Source organism: Ptychodera flava, chromosome 8 (assembly GCF_041260155.1).
Source record: "Ptychodera flava strain L36383 chromosome 8, AS_Pfla_20210202, whole genome shotgun sequence".
NCBI lineage: Eukaryota > Metazoa > Hemichordata > Enteropneusta > Ptychoderidae > Ptychodera > Ptychodera flava.
In genome coordinates, this window is record NC_091935.1 from 18,893,145 (window position 1) to 18,905,917 (window position 12,773).

The window sequence follows — 12,773 nt, forward strand, 5'->3', positions numbered from 1 at the left end:
ACTATGAAAGAGGTGTGCAATAATCTTCGTATTTTCGTTTTGTTCAATGAGAACAATATTTCATAGTTTACACTTTTCTATCATTTAATCAATTTTCAACTGTAAAAATTTCGATTTCGTTACACTGTCCTTAAATTTACTCTCATCCAATTTTTCCAATTTAGGTCCAATCGTGTTTATTGTTCTTCACGTTGGTAACATACAGTTAGATGACATGATTTCCTGCCAGCGTTTTGGCTGGTATGGGTATAAATACATAGCGCAGACTCAAAAGACTTACCGGTTCCTTAACGAGACCAGTGTACAGTCTCTCGTCGTTATGTTTTTGCCTTTCCTGATATTTAGATGTACCCGTGAGATCTGTAGACTGTGGAGTTGACACATTTACATATGCATACTGATGGCTGTCATCTGGAACCCCCTCTTGTGGCTTATCTTGTTTTCCTTCTGTAACAAAAAGCATTGTCATTTATGTGAACATATTTCAATTGCACATAAACTTTCAAGGTACCTTGAATGAAACATGAAAGAAATTGATTAAGATAAAGGAGAGAGAGAAATATATTATAGAAATAACGGGCGACGCGCTGACTATTAACGTTAATGTATGGGCAAGGGCGAGAGGAAAGCCAAAAATTAACGGGTGAGGCTTGCCGAGCCCTTTAATTTCGCTTTCCTCGAGCGCGCGCCCATAAATGAACGTTAATGGTCAGAGCAGAGTCTGTTATTTCCATTATATTATCAACGAACTGGAGAAAACCGTCAAAATTTGCGAAAATGTTTAAAGCGAACGACAACTTGGCCCCAGAACTGAGCAATACGCGACGCAATGTCACGCGCGCCGTAAAATATTGGCAAATCCGGAGATTTTCAGAAAAAATGTATCTCAACTTGGCCCACAAGTGCTCCATTTTAAATTTGTGATTAATTATGATTTACGTTTGAGCTGTACCGTTATGATACTTAGAGTTGTTAATCTTATTATTCATATTCACGGGCATGTAAACACACCATTACTGTGTACTTGTGGTCAGTCACGTGGTTCAGCTAGACCAATCAAAATGCGACAGGCAGGGCATGGTAATATAATGCTGATTTTACATACTCAATTCTTGCCCGGAAAACGCATTGTCATTTATGTGAACATATTTCAATTGCACATAAACTTGCAAGGTACCTTGAATGCTCCAAGAAAGAAATAGATTAACTTAAGGGAGAGAGAGAAATATATTGCTGATTTTACATACTCAATTCATGCCGGGAAATATCCTTGTCATCCTTTCTCTGTGGTTTATTGCTCATTTTGCCGAGTCTTACTTCTTCATGCTCGTTCCTTCCTTTTTGTGGGTTTTGCCTATTGAATTAAGGATTTCACAGATTAGTACAAACGTTTACCCATTTGACTTAGTTTACAGGGTTTATATTCGATATAATGTGAACCTCCATAAAAAAGAGAGACTTGATAATTGAAAGTATATTAGAAACACACATTATGGCAATAATTTGTGATACTCACCGTCTGATAGTGAATACTAGGGCAAGTACCAGACATAGTATCAATACTAAGGCAATGAGGCTTACAATGATAATCGCGGTAGATGAACAGTGGCACATGTTTTCCTTAACACCAGCTGAAAACCGAGAGAAAAGCAATCGTGTTTAAGATTTTCAGTCTTGTAATAGTTTACTTACTCATTGAAAAGCGCTGGAAAAGATTTTTTACAGACTGCTTTTGACAAGCGAAGTGTTACCTATGTTACATAAGGTAACATAGAATGATCAAGCATGAATAATGCTTCTTCTTATTAACCAGCTTAACTTTCGTTTTTCCTGGCCAACAGTGGTAATATTGTTAGAAAAATGAATTGTTTCAAATATATTACATACTATGTGACTTTCAAAAGTTTTCACACTGAAGGCCATACAAGGAAGACACTCAATAATTAAGAACAACTGAAAGGTTCTCACCTGTAAATCGTATTGAATGACTTTCATCGAAATAATATACCGGTTCCTACAAGTGAAACGTAGACAGAAATAAAGCAGTGTCCTAAAACATCTCAAACGGGACTTAGTTAATTCAACGTCCAAACGAAAGGGATTACTATTCCGCTGACAAGACCAAAGTACCCGATTTGGTTTGAAGAAATTGTAGTACTTACACAAACAATTAATATTATATTTAGTTCTGTAAGGGCTGTCTTGACCTCAGACGTATTTGAGAAAAGCCGTAGAATCAAATTAACCGTAAAGCATAAAAACTGATGTATTGACTTTTGTTACGCCCATGTCATAATTTCGGGGTAATCATTCCAAAAACTAAATCGATGGTATCAATCATTGAAAAAGTTAAAATTAACAGAAGGCATTATCTGTTACGCCTTGAAAAATCTTATCTATATTGCAACTATTTCAAAAAGCTTATTCCATCAATTTTAATAAACGATACATTTGTAGAAAATTCTGCTTTCAAATTGGCCGGTCTAATTTCGTATACAAAATATGTATTTACGCCATTTATTTCACTTTTCAGGCCGTAGTAGACACCATATTGCCTTCCGATCGTCAGAGGAACATTGGTGTAACCACCATAGATGCCACCATCACCGATGGCAAATTTTTGTGGGAGACCACTAAGAGGAAGCAATGCTGTAATGTAGTAAGGAGGCCCTGTTTCATCGTACTCTCCAAGTCTAGAAGTGTCAATGGATCGTTTTCTTCTCCTCTTAGAAGTCTGATCATATTCAAGCACTATGACGTAATATCTGGAAGTGAGACAGATGTGCTTAAAAAGAGGTTTCTCCTTATAAAATTATTTGTAGTTTATTTAAATTTCAGTATAATGATCAGTGTTTGATTACGTTCATGGCAACGAAATGTCTGCAACTGACTCCAAACATTATTTATACGGGCGATGATCACACCATTGAAAACTATCAATGGTCATTCAAGTAACACTGCATTAGTCATTTAAAATGCATATTAAGCTACATTAATTCAGTTAATTGTAAATGGATTGACAACTATGAAGTCAGTAACTTGGAAGTTTAAGCATTTAAGCATGACCAATCTTTATCACGGCAAAGGTCTCAACAGTTCGAGAAAGTTATGTGGAGACGTGTTTACGTCAACTTGTAAAATACCTAGCATATCCGGGCATAATGTCGAGACAGCGGCACATATCGTTTACTAACTATTGCATTCAGAGGTTCGTTCGCGAATGCAGCAAAGCAAAAAATATAATTCAAAATTAATTGAATAATTTAGGGCACGCTTCGTGTCATACCCTATTATACTTACAGTATTAGCATGGATTATTGCCTTTTTTAAGCTGAATAGTGCATATACAGATGAACACAGTTGTTTGCAATTGTATTCAACAAGCCAGTACTCACGGGGACTCACGTAAATTCATTATTCTATAATATAGGCAACACCGTTGGTGTGAATCCATTCTGTACTATTGCCTTTTCATGCAGTGAATGTGGACATTGAAATGAACATACATCAATGAGGTCTCTTTTGAAATGTTTGCGTCCTCCGAGAGAATAGGCAGTGACACTAGTGTGATTGATCCGTAGTGGTGCATATCGTTCTTGATGTCTTCCGTCATGGGAAGTACCGATGAAATATCAACTATAATGAAATCAAGTTAAATAATATTTCTTGGAATGTTAGTGTTTAAGTATTGTCCAAATTCGCTTCGTTTGTTACAATTTTAGTTTGTACATTAACAAGAAATACTGTGTGAGCCTTCTGTCTTCACAAGACATTCATTATCGTAGTAAGTCTCAAAATTTGAAAGATACTCAATTCTGTTGTGAATTCCGGAAAATGACGTCAAAATGACAGCATAACGTTAGACGTTAGCCATATTAGCCATTATTGTAGACATATAATTTAACTTTGAGCCTCTTTAGTCTCGTAAATATCACGAATCAAGCCGCCGCAGGAAAACTGCTCAGTACAATTCATCGCTGTTTATGAATCGAAAGTTAATAGATCAATATTATTATCCCTTATGTAGTCTGCATACACAATTTGCTAGGAGTAGGCGTGTGGTGAATCATAATGCTTCAATTTTAATTTTCACTATGATTTGTTGAAAAATTATTTCGTCATCAGTTTTTCTGTAGAATTTATCTTCAGTCATTCCAAAGCTACTGTGTTTTCCTAGTATTTCATAACTTTAAAATCAGTGAGTCGGAGACAGTTCATGAGGTTTTTCTAAAATAAGGTACTGAAATGCCAAAGGTTTACCTGTAAATGTAGTGCCAGTTAAAAAAGCTGTAGCTTCTCCAACACCTATCCGCGTGCTTGCATTAACCTTGATTTCGTAAATTGTGCCAGGACTCAAATCTTCCAAAGTGTAATCACTCACACTTCCTTGGACAAAAAATGATTCGAACTGGAGTTCTGTGTTCTCGAAGACAGAGTCAATCGACTTGTACGATATCTATGTCATTGCAAAAAGAAGTAGACTATAAATGAAGCTTGATATGACATCAAAATAAGTATCAAGAATAATTCAATGTACAGCTTGTCAAATGCGTAAAAGATACAAAGTCATTGGTATGTTTCCTATCATTATTACACCTGGAAAGGGTAACGCCAATTTATTTCATAGAGAAGATGCAGAGAAATTGTCGAATTCAATTTCATAAACTTAATACCTTGGCAAAAAAGAAGGCTTTGATACTTGTTGTAACATTTTTGAGCATCCTTTTTGTAAATTCAAAATGGCCGCTATACCTATCTTAACTCTATGAAAAAAACAAAACATAATGGAGTTTCGAAAAACTTAAGATGGCCATCGATTGGTAACCCTTGATTACTGTAATATACTCAGAACTCTTCAGACCATGACAAGAATCATGTATAGTCAACATTCAAAACGGAAACATTTACATAACTTACTCCATAATGTGTGACTTCTCCGGCGAACGGGAAGGGTGCTGTCCATGTCAATTTAATTTCTGTATCTTTTGCATCGATAACTTCTACACTCCTTGGTTTTTCCGGTACTGGAATGCCATACGAAAGAGTTATCAAAATACGGAGAGTAACGTTATTTTCAAAGTTAAGTGTTAAATAAAGTTATTAAAAGATATTTTATTACTGCTATATTCTGAGAGAAAATCAACAACTGCTTACAAGACAGTGACGAGGAGAATATCCGAATCGACGACCGAGAAAAAGTCTTGACAAAATCATAGAAAGTTTGGTATACATACTTGCTTCTGCAGTCGTAGCACTAACAGTGTCACTAAATTCTCCTTGTCCTGGGGCGGTGTACGCTGCTACCTGTAATCAGTTTGAAATACAGTTCAACAACCAGAAATTAGTTGTCCACATAGAAAGAAGACCGATTACTAGATGTAAAATAACAATGGGTAATCCCCCTTAAAACCACCATAGTGAATGGCAAGACCAAAAAGACACGACCGAGACGACAGTATATTCAATCAATTTCAAACATACATTAACAACCATTGTACGAAGGAAAACGTTATTATTATGATCATAAAAAGGTGAAAATGCATCAAATATGTTTGACAAGGCGTCTAGAGCATCCAAAAAGAGCATTACTCGTACCTGCAAAGTGACATAGGTTAACTTGTTTCCAGAATATCCTTTACATAGAGTAATATCCTTTACATCGCGTGCACATGTCAGTACATATTTCAATATATATAACCACAGGACACAGAAATCAGTCCCCTGGGGAGGGAGAGGGGTGGGGAGGGATGGTTTTTGTGCAACGGTTTACTTTATTTGATTTTATTTATTTTGACATGTATTTCAAATAAAGATTTCGACTCTACACCGTCTGGCTGCTTTATATATTACCGAGAAGTCCTTGACTCCTCTCAAATCTGTGTATACACCACTGTTATTGCTCCGAAAACATTGCCAACTTGCTAATCCGCTGTCCGTATCAGCGGATTAATTGATTGAGACAACACCACAGCTATCACACACGTAGTAAAATAAGGAAAGGGTTAAAGATCACAGACACAGTGTCACAAAAAAACGCAAATCTGAGCAGATATAGAAGTCAATCGAAATTTAACGACTATCAAAAGCATCGCTATACCGATGAACTGTTACACGCCAAAGTACGCCGTTTAATCAATCAATCAATCAATAAAGCTTTATTAACCCATGACTGGGCAATTGACATTGCAGCAGTGACAAACACAGTACATCAATCAAAAAACATGACAAACTAAAAAAGGTTAAAATACCAAACAGCACATCCAATAAGTAAAAATCACAGAAAGATAAAAGAAGTATATTTAAAAACTAGTTCAATCTATTCAGTTGACCAATAGCTCTGTTGATAAAAAAGTTTTTGGTTCTATTGGTTTTAAAGCCTGTACTCTGAAACGGCAGCCGGATGGTAGCAAGTCAAACTCGTTTTGTAGAGGGTGCTGAAACTTGGAATGTATGATGGAATTCCGTTTAAATGGTCATCTTGAGCCAGAAAACCAACCTACATTTTTGAATCGGTCATGGTCCGATGTCGTCCGTAAGAGCGGAAGTCGGAAGTAGAACCTTTTGACCTCAAACCTGTTTATTTCCAGCCCAGAAGTAAACGTATTTCCCATGATGCCTTTGATGTTCGTACATCATGCTCAAAATGAGCAAACGATTTATATGAGCACGCTACACGACTGCTTTTAATCAATCATACAAAATCAAAACAATTCAATTTGTATCCTTTTTGTCACAAAAAGTTGCTAAAGATGAGTTCGAGAATATAACCAAGACTTCTGTAAATCCTGCACGGAAAGAGCTGAAGGGCGAGGTATCACGTTTCCTGCCTCTGCATCTACACAACCTCCTTGGTCAATCAAGGTGGTAGCTTCTTCAGCCACAGACAAGGAGATTTTTTTTCCTTGTAGCGAGGCTCGGACAGCATCAACCGAACGAACACCGCTGCAGGCAGCCCAATATAGATTGATGTCATCGTGTATGCCAGTATTATACCCTATCCATATTATTCGATGCCACCATCGTCACCGTACATCTAGCGTCTATCGTAAACGTAGCACACCGTCATCGACTATGACCGACTCATTTGCCCGGCCTCCCCGCCAATACATCAGCGACTATCCATACCAATGAAGATCTCACCTACCGGTATTCCAAAAGAACCTCCACCATGTGCACATCGTATCAACAAAACATCTTGAATGGCAAGGAACACGACTTAGACTTCCTAGTATTACCCCCGGGTATTACCAGGCTTACGAATTTGCTGACATTTTCTTGGCCGTTTCGTTTTAAAATGTTAGTGTGTTTTTCCGTTCCGCGTCCATGTATAGCGTAAGTTATAGTATTTTCTCCGAAGAAGGACAGCCCTCGCTTCAGTTTCCGAGAACTAGATGGATAAAATCATCAACTTTTTATTCAGTTTTTGTTTGTTAAGGTGCTGGTACTGCAAGCACGCCTTTTCAATGGAAACGATTTCATGGATTTTAATACATTGTCTGTGTATTTTGTCTGTAAAAACGTCAGCGGCTGCGTGTAGGTTGTTGCGCGGCACATCAAGGGTCCACGCTGACATTTACATATAGTCTAGTCGGAAGGTAGGGTTCCCATGCACCCTATGGATGTATTTTTTTCACCTACATTTTTTTTAATTCTTGGGGTCTATTTTAATAAATTTTGATGTTTCCAAAATCAAATAGCGTCCCATGGGGTTCATTTGGCGCCATCTTGGCCGCCATCTTGGCCGCCATCTTGGATTTCAACAATGGGGTAGGGGTCACGTATTTACCGCTCGACGGAAACAGAAACAATAAAATACTATAAACGTTACATTTTTAGAAAGCCAAGATCATGGCCTTTACATTGATATATAACTTAATAGGGATAAATTAATATTCGAACGTCGATTAGACTTTATATCGGCCATTGACCGTAAATCGTAAAATTTGCTAAATTTCACACCCAATAATTAAGTTCCCGTTCCTCCAAACAATTTTTCATAAGGTATTAATATATTTTTTGGAAGAACTCAGTGCAATAAACAAGAAAAACAACATTAAAAGTATGTGTCTTCAGATTTAGTGGGTGCATGAGCTTGTTTCTTATTACGCAGTATGCCATATAACCGTGTTTAACATAAGGGGTAGGGGTAGTGTTTCCCTTTCTGTTTCGAATCATGAATGATGAAACCATATAAATGTTACTTTGTTTGAAAGCGCTACATCAGAACTTTCTAAAAATATATAGAAACATGTATAGTTTTATTGGGAAAAGTCCATATTTGAAAGCTACAAAGTTTATGCCTATCAGTTAGTGTCATTTTAAGTGATTTTTTAAACAAAATTATAATATAAGGGGTAGGGGTAATGTTTCCCGTTCTGCCTTGAACCATGAATTATAAAACCGTATAAATGTTATACTGTTTGAAAGCTTGGAAATAGGCCTTTCCAAACATGTATAGTTTTATTGGGAAAAATTGCATGTTTGAAAGTTACAAAGCTTAAGCCTTTCAGTTTGTCTCAATTTTAAGTGATTTTTTGAACAATATGCACAAAACAGTTAGTCCGTTGGCCAGGTATCGAAATCATCCCCTCTAAGGCATTTTACCCACTATGATTTTCTGTTAGGTAGTATTATCAGCTGTCATAATCTGCTGATTTTCCATTTAACTGATGGTGTGTGAGAGTGTAACGACCTGTTTGTGAAGGGCTGTCACGCCCTCAGTAGTAAAATAGGAATGGGTTAGGGGTAACATATTTACAGCTAGTCAGAAACAAAAACAAAAAAGTACCATAAACAATACATTCTTAGAAAGCCAAGACAATCCCTTACCATTGGTATACATTTAAAAGGGGATAAATCGATATTCAAACATCGATTAGATTTTATATCGGACATGAAATGTAAATTGTAAAATTTGCTTAATTTCAAACCCAATAATTAAGTTCATGTTCCTCCAAACAATTTTTACAAGGTATTTATATATCATTTGAAAGAACTTAATGCAATTGAGAAGTAAAAAACATTAAAAGAGTGTATCTTCATGAGACTTATGGGGTGCGTCGATTGTTTTCCTAATATATGGTATGCCGTACATCCCTCTATAATATACATTTAAGGGGTAGGGGTATGGGTAATGTTTCCTCTCGTACCAAACGCAGCGAATAAGGAAGCCACACAAATATCATATCTCTGAAACACTAACGAAGTTGTTTTTCCAACAAGATATGGCTTGATGGGGTTTACTAAAAAATTATGCAGTGACAATGCCTAAACTCAAAAGTTTGTGTTACTTTACTGACATTTACTTGTTAAAAGAAACATAGAAAAATACTCTATAGGCATTAAATAGCACTAAAAAGTTAAAATGGTGGTTAATAAAAGACGTTTTACTCATTTCAATAACTCAAATTAGGGAAAGAAAGTTAACAGCTATAATATATCAAAAATTATATATTCCGAACCCACAAATACTAAATTGGATGTCATAGTCGTCATGCTAAGTTGATATGACAGCAGCAACAATCAATCCCTTTTCTTTAATTGTATCGCGAGAGATATATAAGCAATAAAGCACCACTTTGAAAGGATACCACACGGTTTCGACCGGTAAACAACATATACGCACGAACTTCAGTCGTGTGTATAAGGAGTGAAATGGTCAAAACCGAGCTCGAGTGGTGTACCCAACTTATAGGGGTTGTTTATCGCTATATTATATCAGTATATTGAAACTTGTGATGAAAATAAAAACAATGTGAAAGTAACCCACTTTGGAGATAGGAATGGCCAACTTTATAGTATATCGTAAACATATGCACAGTCACGTGACCGTCTGGGCAAATCAGAGCTCACTATTAATAGTGTTACTTTTACCACACGGGAACACGAGAGAATCTTTCATCGCTCAAAACCAATCACCATTAATCTACAATATAGCTTCTACATACTAAGATAAGATGGATCGACAACACTTTACCTTCATTACTAGAAAACAAGAGATCATAACCAATTTTTCGAAATTATTTTACAACGCAGAACACTATATACTCCCAATGAGGAGAACATTTTCGACTGGGTTCTAAAATCAATAGCAAAATAATTCTGATCTAAAACCCGAAAAGCCAAATGTCACAGAAAGCATTCAAATTACGCAACTAAATAGTAAACAGAAGGCGAACAAACACTCTCTACACGAAGCAATAAGAAGGCGAAACAAAACTCAGAAAATGACTAAAAAGGCTTATATTTCCATTGACACCTCAATGTTTAAAATGCCTTGTGAGTGAATCTATCATTAGTTCTTATCATGGATGCTTTTAACCAATGTTAGACCCTGACGTCTTTGAAGCAAAAACCCTACAAACGGACGTTTTAGGGTCAATGCTTGAAGATACCATTCCCACCAGCATGATCGAATCAGAGAGACTAGATTGATCTAACTTTCGAGCTAGATCAGCCACCAGCAGCTGAGAAAAAATAAGTCAATATAATCATCAGAGTCAAGCGAGCTAGACAACGGCTTCAAACATTATTCTCCACAGAGAGGACATTCTTACACAATTCACAAAAGCGTTCAAAGCTTCGTTAAAGGCATTGTTCGCGATCCCAGGGACGGGCATGGCTGGTTGCGTGGCAAATGCAAAATATTAGTCATGCTGAATCAAGGTGTAATAAAGTAATAGCTTATTTATAGATTGGGAAAATCCTAATCCTGATAGTAATGATGGAATATAACTTTGTGAAAAGTTGAGAAAGTTTGCCACTTCTTTGATTTGTATGTTTTACATTCCATGTTGTACAGTACTGCCTGTACTATACATGAACAGTCAATACATCCGGCAAGTATTCTGTGCTGTTCATTTATAGTTAGGTCCCCGCAGTCCGAGATAAGTCTTTCTATAGTGTCAACCATTCTCTTCGATTACTGTAATCTACTCCAATAAATTCCCATTTAACTCATTTGTATGATTACAGGAAGCCTAAGCCTATCTCTTACAATCTAAGATTTGAGATATTTGACAACAACATGTATGCAATTTTCATATTTTTCATAGGCCTAAATAACAGATAGAAGAAAGTCATACTCAATGTTTTGTCCAATTAAAGTCTATTTTCACCGAAACAAGTAGCGGTGGCCATGTGTAAGCCAAACGAGAATTAATATTTAAAGATGGATATTAATTAAGCCTTTCCCATTTCCGATCCCAGTTACTCATACAACGGGGTATAAGCGAAAGCCAAGAGTATCGAATGTGTTGAAACCTAAGTGGCCCCTATTCAGTACACGTAGCCTGCAGGTACATCTTAAAGAATACTTACCAGGCCAAATACCGAGTGTTGAATTCCTTCAAAAGTGGCAACACCTGGAAAGACACTGCGGCAACCAATTTATCACCCTGATCTCTAACTATTTACCTCTACACACAATAAAGCACCGGGACTCAAGACAGTTGTACATCACAAACTTAAGAGAGCGATCGAAGACACTCGCTACACAGAACGCAGGATGGAAGGCTGCAAAGGGACGATTCTTCAAATAGGCAAAAAAGAGGCTAAAAACAACACAAACATTCACAGCAACGACGATAGGTCGGGTTTTCTTCCTATACTTCATACGGTACAAAACCAAACCAAAGGGTCTTTCAAAGGCCACCGCACTTCCCTTAAAGCCCAGCTCGAAATGGACTGGGATCATGATTAGTGCCAAGTTTGGTTGGGCGTTTTGGGGCATGGCTCTGCATAATGAGTCTGTTGGTAACGGTTGCGATCGTTTGCATTATCTGGGGATCTGTTTGCTCTCAGATCACACTCAGCCTCGGACTAATATAGATACGTACAGCCTTCGTTTCAAGGTTCGTTTCAGTCGTGTCATGGCAAATACTCGAAATAAAAAAGAAAGGAAAACTATCAACTTAATCAAACAAGAGTTTGCTTGAATGAATTTACCGAAGTTGCAGGCCATATCAACGTTCATTATGTGAATTATTCGGCTATGGACTACCATATACATACGGAATATTGGCGCCGTCTAAAGTCGAATAATTATCAGAAAAGTAAAAAGCTTATATCTGAGCTTTCTAAGAATGTATTGTTTATGGTACTTTTTTGTTTTTGTTTCCGACTAGCGGTAAATATGTTACCCCTAACCCATTCCTATTTTACTACTGAGGGCGTGACAGCCCTTCACAAACTAGTCGTTACACTCTCACACACCATCAGTTAAATGGAAAATAAGCAGATTATTACAGCTGATAATACTATCTAACAGAAAATCATAGTGGGTAAAATGCCTTAGAGGGGATGATTTCGATACCTGGCCAACGGACTAACTGTTTTGTGCATATTGTTCAAAAAATCACTTAAAATTGAGACAAACTGAAAGGCATAAGCTTTGTAACTTTCAAATATGGACTTTTCCCAATAAAACTATACATGTTTGGAAAGGCCTATTTCCGAGCTTTCAAACAGTATAACATTTATATGGTTTTATAATTCATGGTTCGAGGCAGAACGGGAAACATTACCCCTATCCCATATGTTGTAATTTCGTTCTTAAAAAATCACTTAAAATCGACACAAACTGAAAGGCATAAGCTTTGTAACTTTCAAATATGGACTTTTCCCAATAAAACTATACATGTTTGGAAAGGCCTATTTCAGAGCTTTCAAACAGTATAACATTTATATGGTTTCATAATTCATGGTTCGAGGCAGAAAGGGAAACATTACCCCTACCCCATATGTTGTAATTTCGGTCTTAAAAAATCACTTAA

General features: G+C 36.7%; 1 protein-coding gene across 2 annotated transcripts in view; it reads right to left on the reverse strand.

Annotated features, from left to right (window-relative positions):
* LOC139138719 (angiopoietin-1 receptor-like) overlaps positions 1-12,773 on the reverse strand; it is an 87,065-nt gene that overhangs the window by 2,307 nt on the left and 71,985 nt on the right. For both annotated transcript variants that reach the window (XR_011553661.1, XM_070707227.1), the window contains exons 13-21: positions 5,235-5,304; positions 4,918-5,024; positions 4,261-4,456; positions 3,507-3,636; positions 2,513-2,765; positions 1,969-2,014; positions 1,517-1,631; positions 1,248-1,354; positions 281-447 (exon numbers count right to left, since the gene is read on the reverse strand). Coding sequence is in view for 1 of the 2 variants with exons in the window: in XM_070707227.1 (XP_070563328.1) it covers positions 281-447; positions 1,248-1,354; positions 1,517-1,631; positions 1,969-2,014; positions 2,513-2,765; positions 3,507-3,636; positions 4,261-4,456; positions 4,918-5,024; positions 5,235-5,304 (1,191 nt within the window). In the remaining variant the exon portion in view is untranslated. The remainder of the gene's footprint in view (positions 1-280; positions 448-1,247; positions 1,355-1,516; positions 1,632-1,968; positions 2,015-2,512; positions 2,766-3,506; positions 3,637-4,260; positions 4,457-4,917; positions 5,025-5,234; positions 5,305-12,773) is intronic.